Source organism: Echinops telfairi, unplaced genomic scaffold (genome assembly GCF_000313985.2).
Source record: "Echinops telfairi isolate 266 unplaced genomic scaffold, ASM31398v2 ScPeMD7_7467;HRSCAF=8505_0, whole genome shotgun sequence".
NCBI lineage: Eukaryota > Metazoa > Chordata > Mammalia > Afrosoricida > Tenrecidae > Echinops > Echinops telfairi.
Window position 1 is genome coordinate 13414231 of NW_022111367.1, and position 11627 is coordinate 13425857.

Sequence of the window (11627 nt, forward strand, 5' to 3'; positions counted from 1 at the left end):
TTCCTGTACCATCTCTGTTCTGGCAATGAACTTCAGATGTTTTACCATGTCCTTGAATTTTAAAGTCGTCACTCTATTGTACCCATGTTGTCAGCATCCCTCAACCCAAATTCTTCCATCTTCGTTTGATGCTTCTTGCATTATTTAAGATTTTGCCCATAGATGGAGACCCAAAACCCACCTGTAAGATAATTGGACAGTCCCTCACCGAAGGCTCACATGGAAGGGATGATAAATCTAGGGCATGGTATCGCACTTATGAAATGCATAACTATTCTCTAGTACATTAATGTTTCCTCCCCTTACTATTATGTTTTTTGCTTTATCTCATTATTCTTTTTAGACTGCATATATTCATTTGTATTATTAAGAGCATTCAATGCATGATAGCCAAGATAGATAACCCTTCAGAAACAGTAATAGGAGTAATGATTCCCTGAGGGTATGTGAAGAGAGGTGGGGGGAATGGGGGAGGGGAAGCTGATAGCAATGATGACTGTATAACCCCACTGGAGGGGAATGAATAACAGAGTTGCAGGTGGACAGATACATTAGATGGTGTAAGATACAGCAAAAATAATAATAAATAAAATAATAAGGGTTCCTGGGGGGTAGGGTGGGGGAGAGAGGGGATATAGGGGAGCTGTTATCAAAGAGATCAAGAAGAAAGAAAATGTTTAGAAACTGATGGAGGTACCAATTGTAAAATTATGCTTGATTGTTATAATATCTGTTAGAGCTCCCAATAAAATGATTAATAAAAAAAGAATTATATTAACTGGAAAAAAAGATTTTGTCCTAGAATCATCAATATCATAACTTGAGGCTTCAATTTTTTTCTTCAGTTCTTTCAGCTTGATGTATGCAAAGTGTGTTCTTCCCGTATGACTTTCTAATTCTAGATTTTTGAACATTCCATTATCATACTTTGTCTTCTCCAGCTGCCCTTGATATTTCCTGGTTCGGCTCTTTGGCTTCATCCTTTCTTCATTTGCTCTAGTTAGTCTACATTCATGAGTAATTTTGCGAGTCTTAACATCCACCATGATATTTGCTTTTTTTCCCTGTGCTTTTAATGAAACTTCTGCTTTTTTTTTTTTAATGGGTGATTGTTCTGGATGTTATCCCACAATTTGTCAGGTCTCTGTCATCAGTTCTAAATGTGTCCAATTTGTTCCTGAGATGCTCTCTGCATTCAGGTAGGATGCGTGCAAGGTCGGGTTTTGGCTCTCTTGGACTGGTTTTCATTTTCTTCAAGTCAATCTAAACTTACATATGAGCAATTGATGGTCTGTTCCACAGTCAGCGCCTGGCCTCTTTTGACCTTCTCCCTTGCTTCTTTCTACAGGTATGTATGTTCCATCTCGAGAGATTTCTGTGTTTAGGTCCCTGCTTGCTCATAGTTGCCTATTTGCTAAATATAAAGAAATCTTGGGGACACTATGGAGTTTTTCACACTTTTTAGATGAAAGATAAGCCCGTGTTTGAAAAAAGAGCATATGCATAAGGTGTAAAAAGTTAGCTTGACTTAAAAAAAAAAAGTAAGCTTGATTGAAGGTGGAGGGAGGTAGGAGGTTTGGTGTGTTGGGGGTGTGGTGGGAATGAAATACTAGAACCCGGAGCCCTTTGGCTGTCTCTCTTCTTCCCCCCTCTATTCTCCCCATTACCCAGACCACCAGGAAGAATCTCCAAGAAACCTTTCATTATGATAGGCTGCTGGATCCGCAGCGGCCACGCCAAGTTGGAACATGTAAGAACTATAGTCACAGATTCCTTCCAGGCCTCCTGAGCCTGAGGTTGTATTTTAAGATCCCAAAGTGATTCACATGATTGTGAATTTTTGAGAAGTTCTAATCTGGACCCTTTCCAAGCACAGGCTAAAAACTTCTGATGCACTGAAAACCATCAGTAGAGCTGGCACCTTAGGGTTCACAGTCTCAGCTAAGTCCCACCCCCCCATCCCACACACACACCATTAGACTCTCAGTCAAAGAGCTTTATCAAACCACTGAAGTTGTCTGAGCCCCCCATTTACTCAGCAGTAAGGTAGACCTTGGGGCGTTACATTAATAATTAAAGCTAACTTGATATTGCTTGCAGTACTGTTTCATATCTCTCAATCCCATCCGGAAATAGGCATCGCCACTACCCCACATTATAAAGGTGGAAATGAAGGCGACACATGAAGGGGAAGTGAACAGGGTTCGCAGCCACTTAGGAAATGGCAAGCTTTCTGGCTCTAAATCTAGAAGCACACCACCCCCATCCCCCACCAGTCCTTCCCCATTCTCATGAGGTAAAGCGATGCTTCCTAAACTTCCTACTGAAGGATTCACAACGGACAAGAGGAATGGATGTCAATGTGTCTGTGGACATGATCTAAAATGCCTGCTGCAAAGCCTAAACTCTAAAGCCCTGTCCATTTCCTAAGCAATTCAGATGGATTTTGCATTATATATCTCCAATATAGCCTAGCTGATCTTAATTTAGAGGTCATGTTTTTTTGCGGATGCTTATCACAGCAAGTCTACCACTGAGTCTAAACGATGCTTGAGGAAGAGTGTGTGCTTCCGCTGAGCCTGCAGTTTCCAAGCACACCATCACTACCCCTAGCAACAGCAGTGGTTTCTCACATTGGAAAGAACAGAAAGTTAAAGCACTTGCAAGATGTCCAAGGCAACACATGTGTAAGACCTGGTTAGTAGCTTGTCTAAAGACCTTGTGTTAGACATGGTTAGTAGCTTGTCTAGAGTTCTTGCCATCTCAAATGCAGCAATTCTCTCACCCCTGGCCACACCATTGCTCCATAACTCTCTATTGATTCTTGAATGACAATCTTCTTGCCTGCATACAGGTAATTCTCCTGAGTGTAACTGGTGTAATCTGTAGGAACAAACGTCTGGAGACTTTGAAGAGATGGCTCTCTCTCAGGAGAATCTGTGCAGCAGAAAATAAAATAGGTTGTATGATTAATCCTGTGAAAAGATATGCATGATATAATTTGATATAATTGTTCCTATGGAAACAGGTTCAGCCATCTTTCCATCAACCAGTGTGAAGATGCATTCTTTGACAGCAGCTGCAAACTAGTCAGAAATGGAATTGTGCAATTGACCGAGGCATGACATTCAGGCACGGAATTTGCATAACATGGCAAAGGTCAAAAGGATACCCCAAGGCCCTTCTTTGTATTAGGGAAGGACAGGAGAGGTGCTGACCCTGTGACACCTAGCTCCCAGCCTCCATTGTGATGACAAGAGGAAGTTGTCTTACCAGCAAAATGACATGAGAGAGCTGTCTGATCAGGAGGAAGTAGGTAAACATCTATCTGATATTTTTAGGTCTTGAAGTGAAACAGCATTCTGACCTGTTGGCCAGGGGATGTTCCTTCAATCCTTCAGATAACGGGTCCTCAAAAGGTACAGGCTACCCAAAGAAGAGCCACTTTCACAGTCCAGAGTGAAGTTGTCAGATGAGCCCTGGCTATTAAGTTACTATTGCTTTAAATATTTCTTTAAACTCATGACCCACTATAGCAGCTCTCAAATAGCATATAAAATAGTAAGAAAAGAGCATCTGATCAGGGACTGATGTGATGCAATCTCAAGTCGTGGCAGTCTTTCCAGAATGTCTAAGAATAAAAAGACCAGTGTGTTGGATGGGAGGCCTGAGGATGCTGGGCATATGCAGACGGGCTGACATTGGCTGAGGGAAAGATGTTAGGATCAGCAATCAGAGGAAAGTCACTTATATTTGCATGGACTCTGCCTTTCTTGCCCGGGAGAAGACTGGGTAGGTTACCCGTGTGACGCCCCTGTGAGGAGCTATGCAGTAGCACATCATGATGTCATATTTGGAACCTAGAGATGCCTTAGACAAAACCTCAAACACACACATAATAATGAAGGCAATAGAGTAACTGGTACACCTTTGCTTGGATATAATTTATTGAATTAAAACATTATGTGATTTGAATTGTAAGAACAGCCATTTTGATACATAGTTTGAAAAGCTTCTGAAATTGAGGAGCCAGAAGAAGCCCCTTCAGCATGCCACTGGAGAAGTTGCCTCAGAGAAAAAGCAGGACCATCAGGGACTCGTGGCAGCCTCCAGGGAGTCCCTTCCTCCCCCACCTTCGTCCAAGCTGGACTTCGACCTTTACGCCCACTTAGTACCTTTGGGGAATTGAGGTTCTTCACCGGGATGTAGGAAACATTAGCAAAGTGATCTTGAATGTTTCATCATCTCCCGGGGAATCACGCTGACCAAGTTCTAGCTCACACTGCCTACAAACTTTGTAAAGAATATGAGCGCTTAATTTGCTCTCACGGCAACCCTCTACATTCTACAAAGAGCAAGCAAGCTATAGATATAAAGTAATTGCAGCTTATTGTCTCTCTGCTAGCCTGATCATTTTTGAGAGACCAGATTTTCCGCCCAAGTTGATTTGCATTTTTATGTACAGTTTAGTTTAAAAGGAATAACTTATTCCCATTTAGTAGGAAAATAGTCATCATACCATGTCAAAGGATTGTAAGCATTTTAAATAATATGTCTTAGCGCTTATTGTACCGTCTGTTATATCTATTATTTATTTACAACCGAGTCCTTGCCCAGAAATGTAACCCCAAGCCATTACATTGTCTTAATGGGACAATGCAGCTTCAGTTACAATGATCCACGGCCAGGAGTGCATTTGAGCTAAAGGCAGAAGCTAATCTCCGGTTAATTTCTTTAAAAAACAAACTATGTTGTTACAAAAATAGATCTTTACCCAAAGTAAAAGAAATCTGTGGACTTTAACAAGTAAATTATGAAACAAACAAATAAACCCTAAACTACTTAAATGCTATGTTTATACTTGTATAAAGGCATTTTTTTCTGCGATAGTTCATTTTGGTTCAAATGTAGCAAGAAAGGAAATGGAAAGTCATGTCACAGATGTTTCCTTGAAAAAGGCCTTGCCAGGGAAAACAACCGAGATGGTGTTACCTCGTGGGGGTCCTCTGGGGCCATCCTCCTGGAAAGGCCGCTTCTTGTCTGCGTCTAACCAGCCACCTGGGGTGTGCTGTGCTTCCCCAAGGCAACCCGGCCTCTGTGAGCTCAGACATCCATCCATTACCGGATCCTTCTGAAAGGAAAAGAGGTGGAAGGGATCCAAGGCCCTCTGCCCAAGTTAAGTCTGAACCTACCAGAGGCCTCTAAAAGGTGTAGCTTTATCACCTTAACAACTGCGGAGGCCAAAAGAGTGCCTGCTTGTTAGCTTAGCTCCCTGGGGGATCAAAGGAACCACCCAAGGAGCTGTCAGCCTGGTTTTGTGGCACAAAGTAGAGGAAGATGGTTAAACATGATCGAATCTACTGCATGCACGAGGAAGAGGAACTGCAACAAAGAAACAAAACAGACAGTAATTAGAGCTGGAAAGGAGGCAGTATGTTGCTCAGTATGTTTTCAAATCTCTCCTTTGCCATCGCTCCTCCCATCTTACAGCATATCACTAAATTGAGGTCTCTAAGCTTTATGGCTCCTGACCTTTGGGATGGCCCCTTTAAAATCTCCCTGCACAGCATTATGTAACACGGTAGGGGCAGGGGACCTTGTGGGTTGTAGGTTTACTGAATCATGAAGAAGCCAGGCTTGGGAGCAAACACAGGGCTCTCTTCTCATCTGAGGCTTCTTGTCACAGGATAGCAGAAAGAACGGGCACTGAGAGCCAGGAACCTGATCTGGCTCCTCACTCTGACACTTGACAGCTCCCTCAATCCCCTCATCACTCTTTTCCTCATCAGCAAAAAGGGGGTAATAGTATCTACCTACTTCATACGCCTGCTGCAAGAAACAGAGTCACAAAAGGGAGTCTTTAGAATTAGATGCCCCAATTATTTGGATCCGTGATCAGCGTCAAAATAACACCTCCTATTTGGGGCAAGCATAGCATGTTGTTGTCAAAGACTGTACTGGTGTTGTAAATGTACCAATTTATTTAATTCTTACAGCAGATAAAGCAGATACTATTATCATACCTTTTCCCAGATGAGAGAAATTTTCAGGCGCAGCAATTAAGAAATCAGCCTGAGATCACCTCGTTAGCCAGCACCTGAGCCAGGAGTCAGAGCTAGGATGTCCAGCTGCAGACGCCATGCTTGATCAACTCAAGCCACTGCTTGACTTGCCCTGCTTCAGTCCCAGTTCCCTTCGCTAGTTGGCCCTGGAATTACTCAGAATGCTCCATGTATCTAAATCCCTTGGTGTTACAGGGACATTGTCTAGGATTTTTTACAAAATAAAACTCGTCTCATCTGCGTTTACCCTCCTGGTTTGGTTCTTCCACTGGGGCAGGAACTAGACACACCCAACATAGCATTCCTGACTAGCTGAACACGACACTCAGCCGTTCAGGCCTGGGTCTCCCCGCGAACAAGCGCACAGAGCAGGCAAGAGAACATGCCCTCCTTCCCAGGGGATGCAACCTCAGACTGTTCCTAAGGAGGGTGTGTGCCCATCCCATTGCTGTGCAATCCGACTGCAGAGGAAAGAAATAGTCACACAGTCATTTGGCATTCTCCTTGCTTCAGAACCAAATAATCAAATAGTGACCCCCAACCCACAGCTCACAAAGGGAGTCAGGGGTGCTCTATAGATCTGTGCCTTATGGGAGACCTTTGGCTCTTGCAGATAATTCCTCCTCCTCAGCTTTCTTACTGCTCCAGGAAACTAGCGGATCACCCCAGAACATGAGAACCACCCGGCTGTGCGTAAGTTCATCCACAGAGTATCTTCATGCGGTCTCTAAGCTCTGCTAGGATGCTGAATCTTGGCCACGTCATGAAGAATCCATAATGCAAATGGAGAGAGAAGTGATGCTGACTTTCAATGGTCATGGTAGGAATTAAGAGCCCCTGCCATAGAGCAATTTCATGTTCTATTGTGGTCATCCTATACCGAATTCCCATCTGTAGCCTTATTAAATAGAAAACAAACAAGATTTCCTTCATGTTGGATACTGGGAAAAGGCAGCTATTTCCAAACAAATACCATTGTGAAATTAAATCACTCCCTCCTCCATCATTGTTCAGAGGAGAAATCAACTTTTTCCTAAAATATCCCAAAACAAAAAAACCCCACCAAATTCATTGACATTGAGTTAATTCTGACTCATAAAGCAATCAAGAAAATAACTGCTGCAGTCTCCCTAGTGTTAGTTATTAGTTGCACACATCAGGTTATATTTCATATAATTAACATATTTTAATAAAGGTGTTTATTTAATACAAGTTTCATTTCACATTTTAAAAAGACTTCGTAAGGTTTTTCCAATGACCTGTTAATCACCCCGAGGTCATATTGAAATTTAGGTTAAACATATCTTTACCTTGTGCAGCAGAAGAGATTGAGGCTTCTGAGCACTCTGTTACCCACGTTTTATACAGGTCAGCTGCCGGAGGAGCTCGCAAAGCCAGCGCCTGTGGAGCTCCCAGTTATTTTGGGTAACATTACCTATTGTTGATATATTATTTTGCTAGAATCCTCTCTCCCTTTCTCTCTCTCTTTCCCATACCCCCCCTTTCTCTCTCTCTCTCTCTCTCTCTCACACACACACACACACAGTCTGTGCAACATGCAATGGAATCACAACATCACCATCGAAAGATGCAGAAATATCACTCTGGTAGGACAGAGACTGTCCCCTGTGGCATCCAGTTACTAGTCTAGTCTGGAATGTAAACTCATATTTCAGTTTTAAAGAAATGGGGTTTGGGCCGCTGGAGCTCTGTAAAGACCTGCAAACTCCGTGTGGGCAGTGCACTAGGTCTGGCGCCCGGGGCTGCGATTTGAGATAACTGAACACTCTACAAAGAGGAAGGAAAACTTGGGTGATGTAAAAGAGAGATGTCTATCCAGGAGAAGGATTCGAGTCAAAGACTTGACGTTGCATGTGGGATATTTAGGAGATGGACCAATGAGCAGGAAGCCAGAAAAAACACTTTGAAGGAAAAGTTTTGCCCTTGTCATTTATTTCAGTAAAATAAAGGGGAAGGGGTCAGGAGAAGGCGGGGAGGGGGCAGGAGAAGGCAGGGAAAGATGAGGTTACCGGCTCCCATACAGACTTACAGTCTTGGAAACCCTTTGTAAGGGTTCTGATGGTCAGAAATAGTCCAATGGCAGCAGGTGGGCTGGTTGACATGAGGAAAGGGGGCCTGGTAGTGCCGTGGTTTAAGCATCAGGTTGCTTAGCAAACGCTTGGCAGTGTGAACCAGCCCGCCATTCAGTGGGAGCAAGCTGAGACTACTTCCTTCTGTAAAGAGTTACAGTCTCAGAAACGCCACGAAGCCATTTTATTCTGTCCCACAGGGTCTCTCTCTATGAGGTGCAACGGACTCAGTGGCAGTTGGTTTGTTGACTCATTTGTTTGTGTTTTACTGAGGGGAAGAAGAAAGCCCTGTGCTCATTTAGGAAGCTTAAAGCGACTACTCTTGAGTCCATACTAACTCATGGTGACCCTATAGGGGATGGCTGAGGCTGTATTAGTCTGGATACATTAGAGAAACAAATCCACAGAAATTCATAAGGATAAGAGAGAGTTGTATATAAAATGTAAGTGCACATCATGAAAACATCCCAACCCAGTGCTGCCCAAGCCCACAAGTCCAACATTAGCCCATATGTCCGACACCAATCCACAAAGTCCTCCTCCATCTCACAAAACACACACTGTGATGCCGACTGCAGGAAGAAAGCCGAGTCAGTGAGTGAACGTGTAAGCATCTCAGCGCTGGCAGGGGTCTCCACATGGCTGCTCCAGCACCCAGGGCTGCAACAGGGTAGGTCCATGCGGCTTCTCCTTGGTGATGTCTTGCAGGAAGTGAGCCTTGCCAACTGAAGCAGGGAACCACTAAGCAGCTGCACCCTGGACCGACCATCACAAAGCAAGAGACCCAAGAACTAGAAAAGCAAGGCTCACTGAGCCATTCATCCCTCTGCCCTTCAATTAACCCCACCTGTGTTTATCGGCCAGGTTGGCATAATAAACTAACTCTTTAGAGGCTATAAATCTTTTCAGGGACAGATAGCCTCATTCTTCTCCCATTGACTGGCTGGAATTTGGTGATCCTTAAAGCAGAATGCAGCATAGATCATGAAAAATAAAACTTCAGGCAAATAGGAGGTAAAGACTCATTTTCATTTCTGAAGGGCCACATTTAGCCTCACCCACTGCCATCAAGTTCATTCTGACTTACAGTGACATTGAAGAGTGTGTTGTGATTTAACTGAAATAGATAAGAGAGAATCTTTTTTTTGCTTTCATAGCCCAAGTGTGGCACTACTACTAATAATAATTATCAGTTTCTTAAAAAAATTTTTTTGCAAAACCGTGCAATGGGATAATACAGATATCCGATCATTCCTTATCCTATCAATCACATCAAGCAGTATAGGACAATTGCTACCACAACCAGTTTCCAAACATTCTCTTCCTTCTTGAACTTCTGACATGAACTCCCTTTTATCATACCCCCAACACTGTACCCCCAGACAGTCTTACTCCACTTGCAGTCCTTGTAGGCTCATCAGTCCTGGATTTCATATCCTGAAAAGCAGAAAAACACAGAACACAAAGTCAAAAGGGTCTTCCCCAGTGACAAAATCCACCTGAGATAAACCCCAGTATGAACAAAAATAAAAAAATATAGACAATGTTGAAAAATAGTCAGGATCTTTTTCTGGTTGTATAGGAATCCAATAATTATAATGATGAATCTTCTTTTCCCCACTCCTTTAAGTGAAGCTCCCCCCACCTCAACTCTGTTGTTAGGATGTTTTCTTAATCTTAAAATGAGTTATTTCTGAAATTGTGTCCTACTAGGTGCCATCATCCTAATAAGAAATAGCAAAAAGACAATCAGCATTATGATCATAGAAGTGAGTAACTTTTAAAACAGATTGTAGTATATTTGGATATATATGTATACATGACTGAATGTAATATAACACATGTATTATTATATATTCTATAACTTCATATGTAGTAATACATAATACTTATTTCATATCTTTTTCATAATATAGAAAAGCACAAAGAAGAAAAAAATGTGAAATCCTCTTTAATCCCATAATTTGGAGAGATAAACCTGTTTATGTTTATATATATACACCAACTTTTAGCCTTAAACTTCTTTTAAATAAGCTTTTTACTGAAAGAGAGTGGACAGAAGCAAGCACATATTTGATGCAGTAGTTTATATCTATTATTGTAAGTTTCTGTTTAATATTTTTTTTCAAACCCCATCCTTTATGGCTGCTTTAATCAATAAACCTATTGTTAGAACTAAGTAAATTAGAGCAGAAGCTCCTAAATTCTGGATGGACTGCCTCAGGAAGACCTGGAATCTTTAAGATAGAGAGACCATCAGGATCCAGAAGTCCATGTTTAAAGGTGTGAGAGAGAAATTAGAAGCTAGGATTCTGTAAACGCAGGATTGGGAATTCCGGTCAAAGAACTGTTTCCTGTGTGTCTGCTGCACCTGGCACGCACTGGGTGTCAATCTTCATTTTCTGTATTTTCTCATGAATGTGAGCCTCTGAGAAAGAATTCAGGAAGCTGGGGAGAGGCGTGGGGAGGGGGACAGGACAGGGGACACATACATTGTTGGCAGATGGTTGAAATGCCATCACATGAAGTGGGATTAGGCCTTCTGCATGGTTCTGAAGGGCACACTGATGAGGTAAGTCTTTGGGAAGTAGCTTTGGAAAGGGACTCTCTAACAGAGTAATGGAACAATTAATCTTGGGAAGCCTAGCACAATGGAAAGCAGTCTGAACTTGGAGTCAGAAGCAGCTAGATTGGATTAAAGGTTTATGCGATGGCCATAAAGGGGCTGTGTGTATACTGCCGCTGCCTGCTCTGCTTGGCGTCGCCATCTGATGTACCATGTTTTCCAGCTGAGCCCTCCAGGCTGATGGTTCTCAACATGGCAATTTTGTGCCACTCTGTCACCCCATAGTGCGTGTTTGGGGCTTTTGGAAGACATGTGTCAGTGCTTGATGAGAGGGTACTGTTGGCATCTTGTGAGTAGAGCCAGGATGCTGCTAGACTTCCTGCAATGCATAGAACTGGCCCTCAGAACAAAGAATTGTCAGCGCCAAAGGTCAACAGTCTGAAGGTTAAAAAACCCAGTCCTAGAAGATGGATGGGGATTCTCATAGATACAAAGTAAAACCTAATTACCATCATAGCTGTGTCATATACTGTCTGTGTAGTCTTGGGAAAGTGCCTGACCTTTTGAGTCTCAGTCTTCGCATTTAGAAAATAGAGGAGGACTAACATAGAAACAAACAAACAAAAAACCCGAGTCTTTGAGTTCAGACTATGGCTTCCCTGCTCTTCTTGGCCATACTGTATTTTCATACTTTCTTTTTTCTATAACTAGAATTTCAAAGTGGAGACCCAACCTGTCTACAATGGAAACGACCTACAGTCATATTCAGTTATTGTATCCAGAGGGGATATCTGCTTCTTTTCAGGTGCATTGCTTTTTCCTCAAGTGAGGTATGATCCCAGTTGACCACCGGGAACAAGTTGAGGAACACCCTGTCCTGTGCTGCTACTGCTGTCCCAGAGGAATGAA

The 11627-nt window shown here is 42.7% G+C and overlaps 1 protein-coding gene across 1 annotated transcript in view; it reads right to left on the reverse strand.

Moving 5' to 3' along the window:
- METTL21C (methyltransferase 21C, AARS1 lysine) overlaps window positions 1–5119 on the reverse strand; it is a 14455-nt gene extending 9336 nt beyond the window's left edge. Inside the window, exons 1-2 of the mRNA XM_004704293.2 lie at window positions 4993–5119; window positions 2786–2937 (exon numbers count right to left, since the gene is read on the reverse strand). Of these exons, the coding sequence (XP_004704350.1) occupies window positions 2786–2937; window positions 4993–5119 (279 nt within the window). The remainder of the gene's footprint in view (window positions 1–2785; window positions 2938–4992) is intronic.
- Between the last annotated feature and the right edge of the window lie 6508 nt (window positions 5120–11627).